General features: G+C 40.4%; 1 protein-coding gene and 1 long non-coding RNA gene across 4 annotated transcripts; one reads left to right on the top strand and one right to left on the bottom strand.

Moving 5' to 3' along the window:
- Positions 1-2,617: 2,617 nt before the first annotated feature.
- On the bottom strand, positions 2,618-6,937 carry LOC115112366 (forkhead box protein F1). The gene is made up of 2 exons (XM_029639386.2): positions 5,619-6,937; positions 2,618-3,816 (listed from the first exon to the last, which is right to left on the bottom strand). The coding sequence occupies exons 1-2, from the start codon at positions 6,589-6,591 to the stop codon at positions 3,653-3,655; spliced, it is 1,137 nt and encodes a 378-aa protein (XP_029495246.1). The 5' UTR covers positions 6,592-6,937; the 3' UTR covers positions 2,618-3,652.
- LOC135565606 (uncharacterized) lies at positions 6,517-24,572 on the top strand. 3 transcript variants are annotated; one of them, XR_010461734.1, is made up of 3 exons: positions 6,517-7,850; positions 20,904-21,647; positions 23,531-24,572. It is a non-coding gene; the product is annotated as an uncharacterized LOC135565606 (long non-coding RNA). The 3 variants fall into 3 exon arrangements; XR_010461733.1 differs by having other exon boundaries at positions 20,904-21,018; positions 21,544-24,572; XR_010461732.1 differs by having other exon boundaries at positions 20,904-24,572.
- Positions 24,573-24,869: the final 297 nt, after the last annotated feature.

Here is a 24,869-nt window from a genome sequence, read left to right on the forward strand (position 1 = left end):
CCATTTTTGTCTTCTTTAAAACTCAAAACCCAGGACCGATCAACCTATGACTATCAAATGATGACCTGTGTACACACCACACACCGCTAGTCTGTCAGTACTGTGTGTTCCTATTGTAAGTTGTCCTACTGACGAACAATCTGAGAAAAATATGAACCTAAAGCTAAAACAGATGAGGGAAATAGTATAGCAAGATGGATGGTGAGCTGGTGTGTTAACCCTTCATCAAGTGTCCTATCCTCTCATGGGACCTTGTTTGTCTTTTGGCAGTATTGGGCTGTTTTCCAGCGCTCCTCTCGCTAATGGCATAACACATGGTATAGCCTATCAGATGGCCTGACAAGTCCAATTAGTCTGAGGGTGGTATGTGGGGAGCAGGAGTTAAGAGGACTAGCTGTAGTATACTGGATGTGCTAACCTCTGAGCTATCTATTGCTAAAGACACAGTACCTCTGGAAGTGATATGTTGTATAACCAGCAGGTAAACATGGCTGGCATGACATGTCTAATGGCTTATTTGAACCTACTTTGGCCAATGCTTGAGGTTCTATCTGCAGCTACCTGCAGTGCCCTAACCCTGTGACAACCTGTGTGCATCTGGTTGGCCAAACAGTGACTTATAGCTGCTGTGCTAATGCTTGGCCAAAGATGTGTCCTACAGTTCAGAGTAGTTTAGACAGGCTGAGGGACGAGCACATAGCATGTCTGCCTCTCCAGACCAGAACCTAGGCAGGCAGGCTTTTTATGGAGCTGTCATCCAGCCCAGACCGGGGAACAGCTGTGGAGCCCCAGCAGGAATCTCAGCCCTGTAGAGGTGCTGCGCCCCGGCTCACGTCATCAGCATGCTAATGTGTGGCCCTCCGCTGCAGTGTGGAGCGACTGGGCCTGCTGCCCCTGTGTGCTCTGCTTATACAAGGGAATTTCACTGGAGTTCAGAGAGTGGTCACCACCTTGTGAGATAACACAGCTCCATACATACATACATAGTCACACACAGCCTCACACAGAAACGCCAACATATACACAGCAAGGCATGGGGCCCAATGTGAGAATGTCGCTGAGAATAAGCTATTATAACAATACTTCACTTCCACAACAATTAAGTTTAGTTATTACTGTATTTGTCCTTGTAGGTAAAAACGTTATAGTGCAACTAAAGTGGTTACTTTAATTAAAGTAGGAACACTAACATCAAGTTGAAGTGACTATTGAAATGCAGAATATAATGTGTGTCATTTAATTTGTTCCTTTGCAATTTTAAGCATTTTTTCAGACACTGATATAATAGGGCTACTTCTAAAATGAGTAGGCCTAAATATTTTCTTATACTAATGGTTTAAACAGTACATTTGAACAGGCAGTATTTCAATATTATAGTCAACGTTTTGATCGTGAATGCAACATTTGTTGTATTGTTTCATTCGAATATGTTTTACTTAACTATTTCTAGTATAGTGTTGAAGTGCTCTTTATAGCTTGTGACATTTGGGAATTAAGTAAAATGAAGCTACAGATTTCAAGTTGGATTCGTGCTGAAACAAGTCTGCGTTCGTTCTGTCCAATATGACATTTCCAAAGTAACAGATTTAAAGATTGCATCGACATGTTTTCATGTGAAAAAGGCATTTCAGATTGTAAATGTCTTCTGCAGTCTAGCCTTTAGATTCATACAATGGAAATAAAACCAAGGTGTATTATAATGCACGAGAAATGCTTAGGCCTATATTATTTTAATGTCTTTATACTGACTTAATCCTTGTGTGATTTGCTATGTATTTTGGGGGGGCAGATGTCATGCAATGTAGCGCTAAGTAGGAAAGGCATATAAGCATCTACAGCAACAAACAAACCAGATAATGTAATGTTTTATCAGTGAGAATTAGCCCATAATCTCAAGGTTGAAAACAATACATAACCCACACAAAATAATAAACTCCCGTTTAAATGTTATTTAGCAATGGCTATACTTGCTACAGCCTATATATATTCCAGTAAAAACAACCTCACATCCAGAATGCTGTATCTGAGAAAAGGCCGTCTGTGAGCCCGTTGTGCCTTTATAAAAGAAGGATAAATGTTTCCCGGCGGTGGGCACGCGTTTTCCTCCCTCTTTGAAACCGAATCCGAGGCGAATTCGCCATCCCCCGTAACTGCTGGCTTTGATTAGTTAAGGGTTAATTACAACATACACTCCGATTACACAGTTATACATTGGACAGGAGTTTTCGACATCCAACAGATATGTCTTATTTGATATCCAACCATAGGCTATTGTGGTGTTAGCTAATGTCTTTAACATGGGCGTCCTTAGGCTAATGGATGTAGCCTATACTAATGAATTGTGTTCACCTATAGGCCTATTCTTGTCTAAACCTCAATCAATTCCTAAATATGTGGCCTATTTTCACATGAAAATATTTGGTTGATTAAATTAATTAAGGACTTATGACAAATAGTTTTTGAATTTGAAGACAACTAAAATAGAACATCCCCAAAAATATTTAAAAGGCCTTCCTGTTGCACCAGACAGTGGAATAGACGGAACTGTATCTGCATGTGTAATTTTCCCCCCAAAAAAAAGATTCGAGAAGTGTCAAAATAATGGAAACAGAAATAATTGTATAGGTGTTTCAGCCAGTTAAACTGCATGCCAATACGTTTAATTGTATACAGATCGTGTGTAGTAATATACAGACTAATCTAAAGACACTCGAGTATGCCAATACTCAGCATAACATCATTTACAATTTATACAGTGCTGAAAAATAACGGGTGTCTACACGGATATATACACCTAAATAGACATGTAACTAACAGTGCTTACATCTATATCTTCAATTTCCATTTTAGAACAAATAAGAACGCGTCATGGCAAATATTGCCAATAAAGCATACTTCAACATTGTGGCTATAAGTGTACAATTAAAAATATGCACAGAATAAATAAGAAGTTGCCCTTTGCTATTAAAAAAAAAAGTGCCTTCATTCTTCCTTAATTCAGATCGTGTTGTTGTTGATTTAAAAATGTTAATGCATGGTGTAGCCTATAGCTTAGTTTAAACTTCTCAGAAAATCAAATCAAAATCTAACTATCATTTCGATGGAGCCGAGTAGCCTAACCCGGATAAATGAGCAATGAAATTGTCCCCGCAGTATATCTTTTGAATGCATAACAAAAATAATACACATTATTGTACATTGTAAAATATTCTCAAGTGGTAGTCATCCGCCCGCAGAGTTATAGTACCAAGCGGCAGCTGGGGTTGAGATGCATAAGGTGAGTGTCGACCGGTCTCTGCTTTACCTCTTGTGTGGCACACAGACATTTCTTGAAAATAGCCCACAGCTTAGGCCTACACCACAAGGCTGTTCTGTGATATTTCCACTCCATTTTTGGTTTCTGAGAGAGAAACATTGAAGTTTAACAATCTGTATTTGCAGTATTTATGTCTCTGTACCAAATCCTTTTTTTGTGTGAAAAGTTGTTTAGTTTATGGGTTCTCTGGCGTTACTGTTGCTTCTCTTACAGCGCGCGCCAGGGCCTGCCTTCTCTCCTACCTCCAAGGGTTGGGTTGCTCCTCGTCTCAGCCCTGCAGCCGCTTTGGCTTTAGTGGCTCAAGTCAGTGATGTCCGTTATTCACTGTAAGGGCTGTCACATGACGCAGGGCTTGATGTCCTGGTAGGCAACCTGTTGGTGGTGATAGTAGGAACTGCTGCTGGGCGAATGCATCGTTGAGGACGTCATCGCGTTGAAGGAGAAGACGAACTCCTTCCGGTCACACATACTGGGAGACTGGGAATGGTACCGTGGAATACCTAAGAATACAGATATAAGAGTAAATAATATTTCAATTCGCATTATGCCATATAGCATGTCAACCCAATATGAATTTGTTGCTGTCAATTGGTAAACACAATATGGTTATCTTTTTGAATGGGCTAGTAAGAACCACAAGTCGAGAAGGATATAGGCCAGCATTTTAAAGAAAGGGTGGTAGATGAGGGGAAAGGGACACCGCACACTGCTCTCGATAGTATCACGGATCTTTAATAAGCTTAAGTACCGGCCTCACAGGTACCCAATGATTTATGAAAACTTGCTCGATTAGGTCTATGTCATTGTGGTTTTAAACGTGTGCATGCGTCACGTCTTATTTACACACGTTATTCGAATATTTATGAAATTCACATTGTTATATTTGGTAGCACTTGTTTGTTTTTCCTTCGCCTCCAACCCCTTTCGATGCGTGGAACGGATGTGGGTGGGGCTAGGTCTACATAAGGGTGCTATTTTTTTAAACTCAAAAGCTCTGACGAAGGCCGTGAGTCCGATACGCAAGCTTATTAAAGATCAGTGAAACTACCAAGAGCAGCGTGCGGTGTCCTTTTACCCTCATCTTGTCCAACTGTTACCATGCACCTGCAAAAATGATTGCTCAGATATGCGAGTGCCTTTTGAATAAAGAAAAGATGGTAGCAAATTAGTTAGAAATTGCATATAGCCCTAAATTATCCATCATCATAATAATACACATTTACCTTTATCTGTAGAAAGAAAATGTAAAAAAAAAAAAAACAGTTTTCAAAAGTGACTACTGAGCTTTTTGGTGTTGGACTAATTTGTTATTTATAGGGTGAATTGTAATATTGTGCATTGCATTATTTAGCCTATATTGTAATATAATTATACTATGATATAAAAGTCGATTGAAGTAGGACTAGTATTGCCGAAATCTTTTCAGAATATTGTTAAAGAGGATAAATTCATCCTAAATTGCCTTTTCAAGAACAATTCATTGTAATTTGGGTAGATAATCTTTCATTTAATTTGGGAAAACCCCGGTCTGTCTACCCCTCTGATTGGAGCTGTCGTAGGGAACTGTTGAGGCAGAGAACCGTCTGGAGATCTCGAGGGTGGGATAGTTCTAATTGGCAGTGGCCTGCTCGCACGCAAATCCCGGAGGACCGGGTGCCTGGAGGGCTTGAGTTGGCTGGCTCCGGCTCGCGCTTGTTGTTTTTGTCTCTAGATTGGCACCAACACTTGTCCCAGAAGACGTGCCGACCACCTCCAGGAATTTATATAGGAAAACAGAGTGAGGATTAAACCCGCTGTTGTCCCACTCCGTGGCCAGTTAAATGAGGACAGGAAACTGAATTACTTAACCTCCTTGCTAGATAATTCGACGATGGTTTCTTGCGTCCATTTCCTTATTTCCAAGACAACAGAACCATTATTTCTACCAATATTGTCCGCCAAAAACTGTGGCATATTGGAGTTGTAGGCCTATGTAAAAACAAATGCACTGAGCATGCCCAGTCCCTATCTTTGCCTACTGAACTGATTGCAGTAGGTGACGACCTTTGCATGTAGCTGGCCAATATCAGTAATGTAATCTTCGTTAAGTTTGTATCTGCTTTCTGTGAAACAATGCTCTCTCTATATGCCTATATATTTTCATTTTTCTTCACCTCGTTTATAATTTACTTTAGAAGTTTTGGATTTGGTTCAAAGCAATTAGTGGGCTATAGCCTAGGCTTAGTGTTTATTTCGCACACATTTTAGGCTATTGGGTATGACTGTAAAAGGCATGCGTAATCATTTGGCGATGTTAGTTTACCTTGCAAATCCGTGTTACTGTGTCCGTTCTGATGAAGATTATACTGGTCTAGAGAGTGCGTGGGTAAACTGGGCTGCAGCGGGTTCGCCCCGGGGTTGCAGGGAGACAGTGGCTGCTGCTTGATGTAAGAACCTCCGTTATTCAGAGAGGATGAAGGCGCTTGAGCCCAGGCGGAGCTTGAGTAGACGGGATGCGGCTCCATCACTCCCCCGCTGGTGAGGAGGGGCGAGCCTGAATTGTCGTGGTGGGGGTACTCGCCCCCCGTGGATCCTGTGCAGCTCCCCATGTAGGAATGTCCATTGTTGGCCGACAAGTGGGACATGGAGTGCCCGGCCAGACCCATCCCCTCCATGTTGCCTGCCAAGTGTCCATTCATCATCCCAATCCCGCTGTCCAGAGACAAGCCGTTGGGCGGACAGGACAGGCCCCCGCCGCTCCCCTGGAAGTTATAGGACTCGGGGAGGTGGTTGAATCCCAGGCCGTTCATCATGCTGTACATGGGTTTCAACGCCTGGCATTTACGCCTGAAGCCCCGCGGCCTCCTGCGGAAGGATCCCTCCTCGAACATGAACTCACTGGCTGGGTCAATAGTCCAGTAGTGGCCCTTCCCGGGCCGTCCGAGCCCCTTGGGCAGCTTTATGAAGCACTCATTCAGGGACAAGTTGTGACGCACGGAATTCTTCCATCCTTGGTAAGAGCCTCTAAAAAATGGGAAGCGGCTCTGGAGGAACTGGTAAATTTCACTGAGCGTCAGGCGTTTGGTGGGAGAGCTCTGGATAGCCATGACTATCAGCGCAATGTAAGAGTATGGGGGTTTCTCCGGACGGCGGATCCCCGCGTTGGTCTTTTTGGTTTTGGTGGTGGAGGAGGCGGTCTCCATCACAGTGGTCTGTCCGTGGGGCTTCTCCGGGGCAGACATCGGGCTGCTCTGGGCAGGAGTCTGCGCTGGTGGCTGCTGGACCTCTGCCGTCATTAGTTAGACTATCAGCGCAATGACAAAAATGTTTGAAAAAAATATCCACGTCCTCGTTTTGAAGTAGTACTAGAAACTTCGTATAAATAATCAAAGAAAAGTTTAAAGATGGTTACCAATAATCTCAATGCTGTTGAACTACGCACGGTCAAATGCAAAGCTGAATTTCTGTAAACCGTGCGTTATTGCGCTCTTCCTTTTGGTGCCTAAATTCCTTAGCCAATGTGAACCCTGAAACCCGTAGCGAGTGTCCAAATTGAAATGGGGGAGAAACGGGAGCTACTTCAACTTCTGTCGGTGCGTCCGGAGGAGCTCGCCTTTTACTTATCCGTTGCCATCAGCGCCTTGCTAGCTCGAGCTCTTGACCATCAGGACGTCATTGGCGCACCAGGCCCGCCCAGTCCCCTCCCACTCACACACATCTGCCTGGCTTTAGTTTGTATGGGAGCAGTTTTTTTCCCCAACTCAGAATCAGTGAAGTGGATCTTTCTTAACACTCAAAATTACATTTTATTGAACAGAAAATTATCATTTTTTAATTGCATGGCATGAAACAGGAATTATTTTCAAATATAGGACATAGCCTACTAGAACATCTTTCAGAATGTAAATGGTAGCCTAATACAACAGCCTACAAGCTATGCTAGAACTTTGCAAAGTTGAATAGTCTTTATTTCCGCAACGACAATATTACTTAAACAGTGTTTTTGAAAATGTATGTTTTTACTAAGCTTGTATGCACAACCACCGTGATATTTAAAACTGGTTTTCCACTTGTCAGATACAGCAGGCCAACCTCACCATAGCACATTTCACTGACTTTGACTTACTAAAGTGTGAAGTATGTTTAAAATGTTGCTTAAAATACGCTTATTTGAAAGAAAATGCCCCTATTCCAAGACCACGCAGCTGATTTCTTTAAAAGATAGACAGGAACATGGGCAGGATGTTTATACAGCAAAATGTAAACATTTTCCCTGGCCTTCTTTAAATAAAAAATCAAGCAAAAAGCCCCGCTAGATCAGCTCATACTCAATCTGATGCATTATGTCCGTTTTAGACAGCTCCTTGTGTATGGATAGGACTTTTCAACATAAATGCAGAAAGAGATTTCAATCATGTATAATTATTATGTTCACACAGGAGAACTGGGGGAAAGAGCTCTGAGCCCAGCCGAACATTGAGCACTGAAACTCGGCTGAGGACTTTAGATCGACGCCCACCAAACACTCTCTCCTCAGAATGGTGCTCGAATCAAGGTAAGTCACTTTCAACTTTTGTCAGTTAAAACAAGAAAGCGATATGGCTGCGGGGCTTTTCAATTTAGTTCCAATCGATATTTACTAGACCTGTTGTGCAGTTAGAAGTGCGAATTAGATAGGACGCCATATGATGGTCTCATTAGTCATTTCGACAGGTAGCCTAGTGGTTAGAGCGTTGGACTTGTTGAAAGGATGCAACATCGAATCCCCGAGCTGACAAGGTAAAAATCTGTCATTCTGCCCCTGAACAAGGCAGTTAACCCACTGTTCCTAGGCCGTCATTGAAAATACGATTTTTTTCTTAACTGACTTGCCTATTTAAATAAAGATAAAATATAAATTCATTGTAATGTGGTGGGCAGCCTAACCAGACTATAGTGTCATATAAAAATAGTAACAAATATCATCTGAGTTACAAAGTTAAGCGATGTAGCACATAGGTCTACTTTATTTTCCTTTTTGAAAAGTTCGAAGCGCATTCCTTATTAACAAAGACCTGTCTTTGGCTCATACTTTTCAGGCTTATCGTTTGGAAAATTAGAATAAGAAAATAGGTACATTCAGAAAATGTATTGTTTTTGAGCAGTACTTTTTACACTAGGTCTTCAAGCGCTTCATTGTACCTCATCCACCATTCTAAATGTGACCAGTTTCTGGTTATTAATTTAAGCCTTGAACCGCTAGGATATATGTATATGTGTAGTGGAGAGCCGCCGGTCCATAGACTAAATCTGTTGATAGTAGACTGTTCATTGTTCCCCGGAGAGCGCACAAGCTCTCAGCCCCTCAACCCTCACTCAGGCGCTCCTGGTGCGCGGGTTCACTCTCCGGGCTGGCTCGCGGTGGTTCTGCTGTTTTGGTTTGCCGGGTTGTTAGACAATTTTATGCATTTACAATCTTGTAATTAATGCACATATTGGATATGCAATAACGCAAATCAGTCACAGATACTTTGGCAAATTGTAAATACAAAATGTCATAATACATTTTGGGGGTCATAAAAGTAGGCTATACTGGCTACTGTTTTTTCTTGACTAAGATTTTTTATGTCTTTGGAATTATATTCTACAAATAAATGTAGTGGTCCTACAAATATGCATCTACATGAGGATATTGTAGGCTATTTAGGCCTACTCATTTGATCAAACTTCGAAAACTAAGGCCACATTAAAATGACATGATTTATTTAAGATGATGTTCTGAAGCTGTACAGGCCAACATGTATTTGAAGGACAGCCTGTGTTCCAACAAAAACCCGTAAATGCCGTTGTTGGCTTGGCTCCTTTGTGACGTTTTTGCCAAAGGGTAAAGCAAATAAGAAAATATACAAATCTCCGTTGTCAACTACACGGGCCATGCGAGAGGTACAATGGTGGGATTTGCTGTTGCGGCTGAGTTTGAAACCTAAGTAAAGAAATGTATATAGGTAGTAGTATTGTTTTAACCGGTCCCTACACAGGGCGCTCGCTTGGAATGAGGCCCACGCATTTATCAGGGGAGCTGACCACCCAGCGCGCAGAGAGAGGGGGCAGGCGAGCTTGCATTCTCTCTTTCCCCCTGCATTTAATTACCGTTGATGACTTCATTCCGAGAATCACGCCTTGTTTCAACACGTCGTGCCCGTCCCCACGCCGAATGGCCCTTTCACACACTCTAACCCCGCCACTCGTGTTTGACATACACTTTGAAAAATTAATGTCCACGGCTAATCGATCCCTAAATGTTTACCCAAACTAGTGGGACGCGAGTTGCTCCATTGATCTTTGAAGGGGGACGCGCCGATGAGTGGCGCGTTGTTAAACCCCTCCGCAAAAAGCTGTTGACAGCTATGCATAATTATTAAGGGTCCCTCTGGACTCTCAGTTGATATTATAGACGATTTTCCTTCAGTCAAATTATTGTTACTGTGGTTTTAAACGAGATATGGTGTCCTCTAAATTCTATTGATTTATTTCCATAGTACATTGCATAACTAACATTGGCTGAAGTCCCTTTGGCCATATTTATCTTCTATGGAATATATGTTTCTTAGTTAACATGCTTTACCGCCTTACCCATGTTATGGAGCCTAAATGTTACATGGACATATTGAGGAAAGGGTTAACTCTAATGGTATAGATTTACTCTGGTAATGTCACTGTTGCAGGATTGTGTTTTGTCGTCATTTTACGGCAATCCGAGGTCACCACTTCCCACTTGCCCCTCCTAGTTTATTTCATGTATTTTTTCCATGACGTCCTCGAATGAAATATTTGACAGCGTTGCATCCTCAGGAATGTTCGACCACTTAGGTGGAGGAATTCCACATCATTCGGCCAGCCCAGCATGTATGCGTGTCTCAACAGAAAGCCTCTCCAAATGGTCTTATTGTTATCCAATCGACGAAATCTGACCCAAAGGCCTATTTTCTTTTTTCTTTTACACGGATGTAATGATGCATTATATTATTGAGGGTGGTATTGCATTTTTGTCTGTATGTTGAAATGACCATGAATATAGATTATTTACATTAGATATCCCTTTTGCAACAGATCTCAGCGAAGACGAGGATATACCATCCCAAGATCCCCGTCTTATAAGCATGCACTTACCCAAACACACATTTTAAACACATGGCCTTTATTTGAGCAACTTTTGTTGTACAACTACAACACTCTGTGCCTGGACATTTCAATCAACGGTGATAGGCATACTGCTGAAGCTGTGCACTGTACAGTGATACACTCGGAGTCTTATTTGTCTTGCATTCACTGCGAGGGAGATTGTAATTCAGCCTAAACCTTGAATTAGCCTTAGGCTATATGATATAAAGGATCATAGCTTGTCCAAGACTCACCCAATTATACATTAGAACTGCTACTGTCTTTAGTTAATGTGACTGTGAGGTGATTCCTCGGCGATGCTGTAAGAGAGAAACCTCAGCATGTCACATACTGTTTTACCCACCACAACCATTGAATGCCAAATCTGATAACAATATTTTTCATCTTTATTTTTAGTTTTTTTTGCAGCTGCCATTTCCATTCAGAAAACTTGGTGATGGGAAAACGAGACTCCAGAACATAAATGAATTGTTTTTGATCAAGGGACCATTTAAAAAAAAAAAACCGTGTAGGCTACTGGACATTTAACAAACTACTGTTGTAATTAGTCTTATAGACCATTTGGGAATATATAATTGATAAACAAAATTAGTCCTGAGTTTGTTTAGAAACTGAAATGACGGTCTCGACACTGAGAAATCAGTGTGTTACCCGCTTCAGTGTTGGAGGGGAGACGGAGAGGGTCACCAGAAGGCTGCAGCAGAGTTGTTTGGAGAGCTTTGTGACGGATTGATCGATCAAATGTATAACTTCACCGTAGAGCCGCTAGTTCATTGGACCTGGATGCACTTGATGTCGCTTTTTTGCACGCCTCAGGATATTAGAAGAGAACCTTGAGTGCATGATTTGGAATTATGCTTTGTTTACTTAGTAAAGCATTTTCTAAAAGTCAAGAGATGAATTTGTTTTGATGCTAAATATAGGATAATGCTTTAAAAAAATGTGTGTATAGTTGTGCCATGCCTAAATATTATTCAATGATTTACTGCAGAATATCAATTACGCTTTGCAATTCTGTTCTTTCTCTTATTTGACCCATTTCTGGGCTATGGGCTCTTGCATCTTGGTCAATTAACCAACGCATCACACAAAATAACCTAATGTAAAGCCCATAATGCTAGTACTATGCAAATGTCATTACAGTGCCTTCAGAAAGTATTCACACCCCTTGACTTTTTCCACATTTTGTTATTACAAAGTTAGATTAAAATTGATGTAATTGTATTTTTGTTTTGTAAACAATCTACACAAAATACTCTGTCAAAGTGGAAGAAAAATTCTACCATTTGTATAATATATATAAACTTGAATGAGTAGGTGTGTCCAAAATTGACTGGTACTATATATATATATATTTATTTTTTTTTACTATTTTTTTTTTTTGGAAGGAAAAGCAGCCAAAGTGCTCAGCATATGTGGGAACTCCTTCAAGACTGTTGAAAAAGCATTCCAGGTAAAGCTGTTTGAGAGAATGCCAAGAATGTGCAAAGCTGTCAAGGCAAAGGGTGGCTACTTTGAAGAATCTAAAATATATTTTGATTTGTTTAACACTTATTGGGTTATTACATGATTCCATATGTATTATTTCATAGTTTTGATGTCTTCACTATTACTCTACAATGTAGAAAATAGTAAAAGAATAAAATAAACTTGAATGAGTAGGTGTGTCCAAAATTGTTACTATATATAGCCTTGACAGCTTTGCACATTCTTGGCATTCTCTCAAACAGCTTTACCTGGAATGCTTTTTCAACAGTCTTGAAGGAGTTCCCACATATGCTGAGCACTTTGGCTGCTTTTCCTTCACTCTGCGGTCCAACTCATCCCAAACCATCTCAATTGGGTTGAGGTCAGGTGATTGTGGAGGCCAGGTCATCTGATGCAGCACTCCATCACTCTCCTTTAGTAGTGGTTTCCTTGCAGCAATTCAACCATGAAGGCCTGATTCACACATTCTCCTCTGAACAGTTGATGTTGAGATGTGTCTGTTACTTGAACTCTGTGAATAATTTATTTGGGCTGCAATCTGAGGTGCTGTTAATTCTAATTAATGTATCATCTGCAGCAGAGGTAACTCTGGATCTTCCTTTCCTTTGGTGGTCCTCGTGAGAGCCAGTTTCATCATAGCGCTTGATGGTTTTTGCGTCTGCACTTGAAGAAATGTTCAAAGTTCTTGTAATGTTCCAAATTGACTGCCCTTCATGTCTTAATGTAATGATGGTGTGTAATTTCTCTTTGCTTATTTGAGCTGTTCTTGCCATAATATGGACTTGGTCTTTTACCAAATAGGGCTATCTTCTGTATACCATCCCTACCTTGTCACAACACAACTGATTGATTGGCTCAAACGCATTAAGAAGGAACAACATTCCACAAATGAACTTTTAACAAGGCACACCTGTTAATTTAAATGCATTCCAGGTGACTAAATCATGAAGCTGGTTGAGAGAATGCCAAGAGTGTGCAAAGCTGTCATCAAGGCAAAGGGTGGCTACTTTGAAGAGTCTCTATTTGAATCTATTTGTTACTACATGATTCCGTATGTGTTATTTCATAGTTTTGATGTCTTCACCATTATTCTACAATGTGGAAATATAGTAAAATAAAGAAAATCCCTTGAATGAGTAGGTGTGTCTAAAGTTGTACTGTTATTCAACAATGTAGAAAATAATCAAAATAAAGAAAAACCCTATATCAAGACTGTAACTTTGCCACTCAGGAACATTCACTGTCTTGTTAAGCAACTCCAGTGTAGATTTGTGTTTTAGGTTATTGTCCAATGCTTAGCTCCATTCTGTATTTTGTTATCCTGAAAAACTGCCCAGTCCCTTAATGATGACAACCATACCCATAACATGATTCTGCCACCACTATGCTTGCACATATGGAGAGTGGTACTCAGTGTTGTATTAGATTTTCCCTAAACATAACACTGTATTCCGGACATAATGTTGAATTGCTTAGCCACATTTTTTGCAGTATTAGTTTAGTGCCTTGTGGCAAACAGGGTGCATCTTTTGGAATATTTTTATTCTGTACAGGCTTCCTTCTTTTCACTCTGTTAGTATTGTGAAATAACTACAATGTTGTTGATCCATCCTCAGTTTTCTCCTGTCAGAGCCATAAAACTATATAACTGTTTTAAAGTCACCATTGGCCTCATGGTGAAATCCCTGAGCGGTTTCCTTAGGAAGGACACCTGTGTCTTTGTAGTGACTGGGTGTATTAATACACCATCCAATGTGTAATTATTAACTTCACCATGTTTTTACCCATATACCAAAAGGTGCCCTTCTTTGTAAGTTATTGGAAAACCTCCCTGGTCTTTGTAGTTGAATCTGTGTTTAAAATTCACTGCTTGACTGAGGGGAGGGACCTTATAGATAATTATATCTGTGCGGTTCAGCGATGAGGTAGTCAAAATCTTGTAACACACTATTATTGCACACAGAGTCCATGCGACTTGTTAAGCATATTTTTATGCACTTATTTAGGCTTGCCAAAACAAATGGGTTGAATACTTATTGACTCTAGACAATTCAGCTTTTCATGTTTAGTTAATTTCCAAAAACTTCCAAAACATAATTCCATTTTGATGTTATGGGGTGTTGTGTGTGTGTGTGTGTGTGTGTGTGTGTGTGTGTATAGGCCAGTAACAAAACCAAAAAATCTATATTTAATCCATTTTAAATTCAGACTGTAACACAACAAAATGTGGACAAGGGAAGGTGTGAATACTTTCTGAAGGTGCTGCTAAATGTAGATATATCATTCTCAAAATAGTTCTGAGTAAAGGTTATTAAATGAATACAGTATCTCAATTTGAACAACAATGGAAAGAATAGTTTGGTAAAATTTGTTTTCTGAAATCCTGAAACCAACATATTATATCTTACAAGATATAATACACATATTTGTAATATTTATAATGACACATATTGTGCATGTTATGCAACTCAGGCCTTCGTGTGAGAATGCCAAGGCAAATACATGTGTTAAACCTGGCTATCCATATTGTCAAAATATGTAGGCCTATGGGTATATATACTTTTGTCCTATTTTTACATATGATATATTTCTTAAGAAGTAGTTAAAGGGAAACATGGTAACAAAGTCCTCTCTATGACAATATTTTGACAAAAGATGCACATAACGGTATTAGCGCATATGTAGCCTAATTACGTACAGGAGCATCCCGTGTACAATGCCAGTAGGATACGTGGAGGGTACATATAACATGCACATTATGTTGCTGTAATGCACTGTATGGAAAACAGTTCAACAATTGAAAATGTTGTCTTTGTTTTAATAGGCATGTGCTGGGAACAATCATTATACAATGCATCATTTGGCCAAGGCCTATAAGTATTTCGTTTTTTAAGAACGAGTGCAGATATCTTGATACATTACAATGAAAATACTCATTCACACTTTCCGTGCCCACATGTGTAGCCTATTTGTTAATGTACCATTTGAAAACCAACAACGAAATCACCAAAGGTATGCATCGTTTTTTCCCTTTTTTGTTTTATGACTAGCCAAATTTAAGAACATCGTTGTTATATCAACAACAATTTGTCATTTCAGTAATATTCTGATCTACTTTAATGGACAATACACAATATAAAATATACACATGAATGTAAAGTTGAATTTTAAGCAATTTTGGGGGACGTTTCACCTGTCATTGTCCCAATAACACAAACCATGTTGATTCCCTTTTACGCTCTTGGCTATTTTCGGAACAATGCATCATCAGTATATACATTACTGCACATTTCCATTTCCAATGGTCTGAAACTAGATATCTCAGTCTCATGCGTCGCTTAGGCCATCTAGCGTTGTCGTTTTAATTGAAAACAGTATAATGTCGAGGTGTGTGCACCCCCCTCATCACTTTCTCTGGCGCGGTAGGTGGCCGTGTATATTTTTGTTCAAGTGGTGTTTATGTGAATGAGAAAGGACTGGATTGCTAGCAGACCGCTGATTGCGCTCATTGGGCCTCTACATTGATCTGAACGGTATAGTTGAGGGGCCCCACCCTTTCATGCAATCAACAGCACTATAGAATCGCGTTCTACGACTTTTTAATTTACTTGGCAAGATCTCGCTGCTGGACCTCCAAGGCGCGCGCGGGTGTGAGTGAAGGCGAGGGAGAGGGGGAGTCCTGTTGGCGCTGTAACTCCAGTGTCCCACGATACCGAGGACACTACCCACGGTATATAGGCTACAACAGGACGCGCACACATCTATCATGAAGAAAACGAATTCACCATATCCCACTGGGCACAAACTGGTTGAGTCAACTTTGTTTCAAAGTCATTTGTCAACATATTGTGACGTTGAATCTACCTGGAAAATACATTGGATTTGCAAAAAGTCATGAACATAAACAGTTGATTTGAGAGTGAAATTTCAACCACACAATTCAAATCAACTTTATGTCACATGCACCGAATACAAGAAGGGTAGACCTTACCTTGAAATGCTTACTTACAAGCCCTTAATTAACCAACAGTGCAGTTCAAGAAGAGTTAAACAAATATTTACCAAATAAACTAAAGTAAAAAAGAATCAAAAGTAACACTATCATAACAATGAGGAGGCTATATACAGGGGGTACGGGTTACCATAATTGTCATCATGGTAACCAATTTTCAACATAGACAAACCTTCTATAAAATATGTTGAATTTGTACCTTTTGAAATAACATCAAATTTTCAACATTATATCCACTATCAGAAAAAAAACAATAGGCTGGGCAGCACCTCCTACAGGAGAGTTGATCAGTCTACAGCGATCTATTAGATCGCCCATCCAGTGTTTTAACCAAGCACAGCTTAGCTTTGATATTCTCCACTGACTACTACCAATGTGCTATAGTGATAATGACTATTGAGATATATATTAACTAAATATATAAACTGTTGCTATTGAAGTCATTCTGAAGGGTAGTTAGAGCAAATGAAATGTAACCATACTCTATAAATCATACATCATCAATGAGACTTTAGGCCTATATAGCATTTGTGAAGTCATCAACAGCTATTGTTTCAATTCAACACAGGGTTCAACTAAAAATAGACAATAAATAGGCCCAGGGTTTCAAGCTTTGGTTGATATCAAATGTAATCCTGAAGTTAATAATTAATATGTTGGATTCACTTCTCCGTTTCAACCAAAAAACTAAGTTAAAGAATAGGACTAAATCAAACTGTTTTAATTAAATAGCATTTAAAGTTTGATTTGATTTAGTCCTATTCTTTAACTTAGATTTTTGGTAGAGATGGAGTCATGAATCCAACATATAATTATTAATTTGTAGACAAACTGGAATTAGTCAGACTAAGTCAGTGGCACAAAATATACATATCCTTCAAATGTTGACATTTGGTTGTGTTGACAACCAAACACAATTCAATATCACTTTTACAATACAGTAAATAGCATATTAACTTGTTAACAAATATATGTTGAATTCACATCTGCAACTAAACCAAAAATAAAGTGAAAGAATATGATTAAGCCAGTGTCTCAGTTGAAACTATCCCATCATTAGATATGTCTCCTATAAATTTTGATATTTTGTTGCTTGCCAACCTAACACAATTCAATATGACTTGTGTAATATAGTAAATAGCCTAAAATGGAGGCCATCTTACAAACTAATGTAACAGTATTTATTCAACCTTAAAATGAGTAACACATCCATGGCCACATTTTGAGATTACTGTAACTATAAAAGTCTCATTATGTAATCATAGAAAGCATGCATGTTCATAGCATGTTCATAGCATGTTCATAGCATGTTCAAAATCCCAGCTCTGTGGAGATCTTCACAATATAAATATCTGTGCAAAATCTCAAACAGCATTGATCACTTGCACTATGTACTTTTAATGTAATACAAATACAATCCAGCTCATTCGGTTGTGCTATTAGATGAAGCACATTGATAATGATTGAAGCAGTTGTATAAGTACAAAAAAGCTGACATTGTATTCCCATTTGAACTGTTGTGCTTTTAAGTGGTTGAAAGTGCAATGATTACACATGGAGAGCTTGGGACGATGAGGTTCTATCTGCATTTTTGTCTAAATGTAATTATTGTCACAGCCTTGTTCTTGTTCAATGTTCTCTACCCGTATAGTACTCTAAATACCCCAATTCATGTTGTTAAATACAAAAGAATACTAGATTTAAAAAAAATTGCTGACACCATTCAAACCAATGAGGTTTCAGAACTTTAAAGCCAATGATCTATCTTTGTGTCATATTACTGAACATATAACCTTATAGCCCCAAACTCTCGACATTTAGATGACAACGAAATAAAAAATCATTCATTGTTTTGTTTTCATTCATTTGGTTGTGCTTTTAGATGGATTAAAGCATAGTGATAACACATTGGGAAATCAACCAACTTCCGTCTTTTTGAGGGGGCGAATAAAGGTTGAAATCTCATTGATCAACATCTCAACAATAAATGACCAACATTTCCACTTTGAAATGACGTGGTGTGGAGGGTGGGATGTTTCAGGCCATTTCAGCTTTCTGTTAATTCCATAGCGTTATCTTCTTAGTGAAGTTGTCGGTGATAAAGGTATTCAGATATCGTTGCTGATACGCTTGCCATTTAGCCTATGAGCAGGACCTATTTTATTTGCAATGCATCCCACAGTAAGCTGTTACTGGTTCAGTAACAGTAACTTTTTCTGATTCGAATTAGGGAGGCAATAAGCACATGGCACACAACAGACCCTTTCAGTTCAATGGTCAATTTTCGCTCTTGGGCACATATTCATCTCGTGCCTGACACACTTCAGTCATATTCCTATCACCTCGCCTTGCTCTCCATCTCTTTGTTTAGAAGGCTTCACATGCAAAAAGAGTCCAAGACGAGGATTCTCCATGGTGGCCTACTACAGCGTGTGACATGTCCATTGATCATTCATGTCTCGAACTAAAACAGGAATCTCATGTTGCACTGCATTGTGTGTTCGGTGTGTGGGCAAATTCTCCTATTGAAAAATCTTGCATTTACCAGATTTATATGAAATCTCTATTTGTCAATTTATTTGAACCATTGACTGAGGCTACTGACATGAATTATAATTAACTTGGAACAATGGGCCTTTAATTAACTGATCAGACGCATGAAATGGAGAATGTGTGACCCGTTTTAGAAGTCAAAATGTTATTGAAACTGCAGTATTCAAGAGATGGAAAATACATTCATTCAGTATTTGTGGCCTTATATTCTGTAGGCATGACTATTTGTTGTTGTTTATTGAGAAACATTGGATTGTGGATTTCGTTTTGGACACTCATTTGCCGTCATGCGCTGTTCAGTGCTGACATTTCCCCTATCAAGGTATATTTCACCGTTTCAACTGCATTCACCTGAAGTGTCTATTAGAAAGCGAACTATTTATAATGCGATAATTAAATATGCAAGGTCACATTACATCTTATCAAACACAATAATTCCCATTCATTGCAGGTTAACCTGCATGATAATGAAAAGTTAATCATCTTTTTATAGCTCGTTAACATTGTTTGTTCTGCACGACATTGATAGCTAATCATGTTAACTGTATTTGTTTATAGCCTATGTTTTGTGTGAGTGGGTTAGGTAGGCCAATTCGTATGATTATCAATATGAGAGAGAATATTAAACGGATTTCGATTAATTATCACACAGAAACCAAAACCAAAACAAGAACTCTTACATAAAAATAAAAAAATAGGCTACATGAATATTTACCACCCTATGCGTTCTCTAAATAGCCCCTGGAACTCAGTCGCACAGTTTATTTATACTCATAATGTTTTGGTTAATTTGAAACTGGCAATTTATTTCCTTTTTATGCTTGTTAAACTACAATATACTCTGTATTGTTATCCTTAAATATAGGGAACCCGCAAACCTCAAATACAGTGATGAGTCATTTTGTGCGCGCAGCGATGGTGCTGTGTCAGAACACCGAGCTTCCCAGGAAAGCTTGGCGCTCCAACCAAACAACAACCCTCACCCAACCGTCCCTGAGGTATTGTCAATCCGAAAGCCGCTCCACTTATTCCTCTCAGTAGGCTACAACTGCGTATTTTATTCGTAACATAGTGCTCATGTCCTCTGAACTTTGAATAATTTTTGACAGGGAAATACGGCTTTCAGGGATTAAAAAAAATATGAATAAAGGCATATGTAAAATTCCTTCTGTCTTATTTTGTGATCACACAAGCTCGGTTTCACTACCACAACATTATTTGACATGACTGAAGGACACGAGTGTTGAAGAGTTGGCAGTTCCAGAAGTTTTACAAACTCAAAACTGTCCAAATGTGGTCATTGCGAGAAGGAAAATGTTCCAACATGTCAAATATCTGCGATTGACGCTTTAGCAACAGACTGACAGCATGTTTATAGGACAAAAGAAGACAAACAACAAATATGTATTTATCATAAGGAAGAAGATGGTCACTAAAACAACAATTTAGTCCTTATTCTTTTTTAATTTGAGACTTTTTGAGGCTCATTATGATAAAGAAAAACACCAGAAATGTTTTATTTTGTTTTCATTGTGGCAGGGTTTTGTATATTATTGCACTTATTTTCAAGTGCTTTTGTCAATTCTTGCTTATCTCCAGTTTCTCGATCTGGAAACTATACCTGAATATAGTTACTAAAGTAATTAAAGTACAATAGTCCCTATTGATGTTTAACATTTTTCATATATTTTTTCAAATGTTTATTTTCTACTTATGTCTTCCTTACAATATTGCCAAGTCAGGACAGTAGCTGCATGCTTTAATCAAGAACGTTTAACAGTGAGACATCTGACAATCATTTTCTGCACACTATTATTAACTTAGTGTGCCATTCCTAGAGCTAAATAGCGCTGAACCAAACCAGAGTGCTGCCTAATGTCTGATTACCTCTCAGCTATAACCCCCTATTGATGCCCATGTGTTCTACCAGAGCTGCATCTCTTCTGACTCATCCACTATAACAGACCATTTTGGTCATTTAAAATCAGTCTAAAAGCACATAGTCATTGAACTAAATGATAATAATCCTCAATAGCCCTCAAGCTAATGTAATACACACCTTTCTTTAATGTCTTTGATGAGCCACAGAACAGTTCGACTGTATGAAACGACACTGGCATTTATCAAGCATCCCTTATCCTATACTAGTTCATTTAAATGAAAGCAAATTATTCAACCTAACTCCCGATAAAAGCTTGAAATTAAAAGGAATTTCAGTGCATTTGACATATGGCTTGAATTTCATAAGACCGACTCAATGATCAGGTGTTCCTTTGTTATGTTATTGTTTATTTTAATAATTCACAACCCTGCTTCTTATCATATCTATATCATGTACAGTTTAATGAAAGTTTGCTCATATAACCAACACAACTCTTCTTTTTCCCATTTCAGCCCTCTGTGATGGATGAGAGAGAGAGAGTTTTCCAGTGATGGCAACAGTTCCTATGACGACCAGACCTCCACCGGGGGATTGCGTCTGTCAGACAGTGCTAATGATAATTGAGAGGTACGGATCGAAAAGATTGAGTATGGATGTAATCTCTCCTCCAGCGGAATACCAGAGAAACCGCTATGAGATGACAATTTCTCCTCTCACCACCGCCCTGCTTAGTCCTGCACTGTTCTACACTGCATGCTTCTACTCTGCTCTATACTATATTGCTGCTGGAGGCCTCCCAGCCTGCCCCACACAGGGCAGAGAGTGAATGGGTAATGTCACTGTGTGTGCAACCTCCTTCGGTGTCTCCCTTCCCTCAGCCTCACACACAACACAGGGCCAGTCCAGGGCAGTTTGTTTCAGATGCCAGGGAATATATCAACAGGGAGAACTCAATCAGATGAAATGGTCAGAGTAGGACATAACAGAGAGAGGGAGGGAAGTCAGACCACAGCCAGCTCTGATACAGGTTAGTTACAGAGGCTTTGATAGTTGCTGATGGGACTTTGATTGGAGCGTAAGCAGGTTTATATGATGCGTGTTTATATGCGTGTTTACTCACAGACCACCATCTCTCTCTCTCCCGTTCTGAAGGGGGATTTTCCTGTGGCGAGCCGCTTCGGAAAAAGCAATTAAGAATTCCCAAACAGTGCACAACAATGGGAGACGTCGTTCTGCAATGCAAGTCCCGAATCCAAGTCAGTCCCTTACGGTTTTCCTCTGTAACGGTCCCCGGCTATATTTAATCCACCCTGAGAGCAGAACCAACCTACATACAAACCACAAATTGAAACTATGTGGAGGTGGTTTGTGGAGTGTGGGCTAAGTGGGGATGGTAATTGTCTATTGAGAGGCTTAGGCCTCGCTATTCTGCCATAAACAGGCTTGGCAGCCCACAACATGATACCCCTGCCTCCACTCCACTGTTTGAGTTGGGGAGCAGATCCTCCTTGTCTGTGGGAACCCATGGCCCAGCAGTGGTCGGAATCAGTTAGAAATGCTTTGGAATGGTAACACAGCGGAAGGCTAGGGTGGGAAAAAGGCCAAGAGCATTTCCTGAACAGAGGGGGGTCCCAGAGAAGCATCACACTTCACTGGCATCATATGACAGGGATCCCACCAGGTCTGAGCCCATGATCCCGATTGGAGGAGAGGGATGCGGTAGGGGAGAGGAGGGTGAAGCTGGAACAGAAGAGAGGTGGATACGCAAGAAAGGCAGAGAGGTGAGGTGAGATGGGTGCATTGGGATGTTTGAGTCAGAAAAGGGGAGTCAGGGGGAGAGACACATTCTGCTAAAATGTACATCTTTAATTTACCCTGAGTGAAGTAATGCAGTCTGGACTGGCTGGCTGGGTTGGGATGAGTGTTATACCACTACTTTCATGAAGAGGACTTCCCAGTCTCTAATTTCTGCCCACAACAAAGTGCCTTCCACTGTATCTGTGAGGAATAAACAGTATATACTGTCAAGGTCTCCAGAGAGGTCACTGAGACCACGTGGAAGACTGGGAGTTCTTAGACCACTGCTACTGAAAGACCTGCAAGAATCTGTGCAGCAGTGTGGGGTATCCTACATACATTCTAAAAGACTGTTCCCTCTCACCACAGCAAAGACAATGTGGTAAATATTTTGGCACAGCACAGGCATGTCAGAATGATTCTGAGTATATCCAGTTAACTGAAGGTCTGAAATATAACTTTACTTAGTAACACGTGATACTAAGCAACACCCTGCAACAGTAAGTGATGAATACTTTGGTTGAGAGCAGTAGACCAGACGGTGTTGAAAAGTGTGAAGCAGACAGGTTTTGCGGCTGAAATTGGACAGTACAAGTATATCTGTCAGAGTGTGTGTGTTTGTCCAGACCTATGAATCGGTGTGTGTGTATCCAGACTGGCGTGGACAGCCAGTCCCTGCTCCCTGGGGCTTGTGTAAATGTCGTGAGGATCTCAGGAGGAATCTTTCCCCTCCAGTCGTCAAAGGGCTTTTTATTTCCACCTGCTCCCGGCCTCTTTCCGTTGGTCTGCTCTATAACAATGGTGCTGGAAAGGCAGCAGAGTGCAGGGTGACAGCACAGAGATTGATGCTAGATTGTGTTTGGCCCTTTTTCAGATAGGGGCCTTTGAAGGGAAGTTCCCCCCTCCCACCAACACTACGACCCCTCCACTACCATCTCCACCTCCTCTCCCTCTAACACTGGGCTTAGCAGAGGGCAAAGTGCTGATCAGGCCTTTCTCCCAGATCCCTTTTTACAAAAGTGCCAATCGCCTGAAAAGGCAACTTGGCAGGTGGTGGTAAACAGGCTTTTCACTACTCGTAAATCAATTCACCACTACATGAAACAGGATGAAGCTCATTTACGCCACGCAGACGGTCGAACCCGAGCCCAGAGACGCCCCACCTCGCCTCCGGCTGCTCCCTCTCTCTCGTCAGGCCCCGGTGCTCTGGGCAGAAAAGAGATACACGCTCATCAGGACAGCATTCTGTCTGTTTCACCGAAGTGGCCTGGCGAAGAGGGTGATCCATCACCTCAAATGTCTTTTTTTCTAATGTTCTGTTTTCCTCTCTATCTCTCTGTAGGCTGGAGTGGGCAGGCATGCGGGTTTGCCTACAGGAAGCCATGAATTCCTCGGAGAACAGAGGGTGTCAGGGCCCAGAACACGACTTGGGGGGGGGAGAGACATACTGTACCTTGTAACGTCTCATAATCCTCCTAGTTGACCCCTGGCCCCGGCCTGCGTTTGTATCAGGTCATCGACGTGAGGAATTGTAATGAGTCACTCCAGCAGTGTGTTTACCTTCTGGAGTCACGCAAGGAAGGAAATAAGGCACAGTCTTCTAAAAGTGTCAAAGTGAGAGAGAATAGCAGCAGTATTAGAGCAGAGCCCTGATTAATCTCACTGTTACTGACCTCTTGTACCGTTACACTGGGTTTATTTAACCTATTCACTACTGTAGGGAGACTAGCTACAGATCAGCCAAAACAGGGAGTATGTCTACAATATAGCGCACTGTATGAAAACACAAGGTATGAGATTAATAGTGTAATTCTGTAATTGAAGTCTGATTCATAGTCTGATTCACTCATTGAGTGAAATGATCCGTGTACTGTAGTATGTAGGTACAGCTTGTTTTTGCTATCACTGTGTAATATGTTGCTAATAGTCCGAACATGTATTATTTTTGTCATCATTTTCTGCTGACTGTGTTGCAGTCGTTCCAGTTTTTTGCTATGCCCAATGAAATTAGGAGAGATTAAGTCATTTCCTTTCTCTGTCTCATGCAACAATCATAAATGATGTGATTTTTCTGTGTAATAATAATTTATTGCAATAGATTTCTGACTCTCCCAGATACAGATTATATCTGGAAGATCCCTTGTTATACGCTTTAGAGGAGAAATCGCTGCACTCCCAAATACATTGTTTTTTATCTTGAACTTGAAACTGGAATGAGTATGGAACTGTGGCCAACGCCTGTGATTAAAATACAATGTCCTGGCCTACCATCACGCTGTAGCCTTCGACACCGTGGGCTTGTGTGATTGCACAATTGTTGTTTTTGAGCAAGTGCCCTTGTTAGTTTTACTCTGTAAATAAATATGTGCTTTGAGCTGACAATTCATCCTCCGTTACTTACTTTCATCCTTATATTGGAGAGGAGAACATCACCACTGACCAGTGTCTCCACCTCTCTCTCACACACACACACACACACACAGACACACACACACACACACACACACACACACACACACACACACACACACACACACACACACACACACACACACACACACACACACACACACACACACACACACACACACACACACACTGCCACAATGAGAGAGTCAGCAGCTCTTATTTTGGACAGTCTCTCCTGAATTCTAAGGGCTGTCAGGCGGTTTGATTGATAG

The sequence above is a fragment of the Oncorhynchus nerka genome, linkage group LG28, assembly GCF_034236695.1.
Source record: "Oncorhynchus nerka isolate Pitt River linkage group LG28, Oner_Uvic_2.0, whole genome shotgun sequence".
NCBI classification, from domain to species: domain Eukaryota; kingdom Metazoa; phylum Chordata; class Actinopteri; order Salmoniformes; family Salmonidae; genus Oncorhynchus; species Oncorhynchus nerka.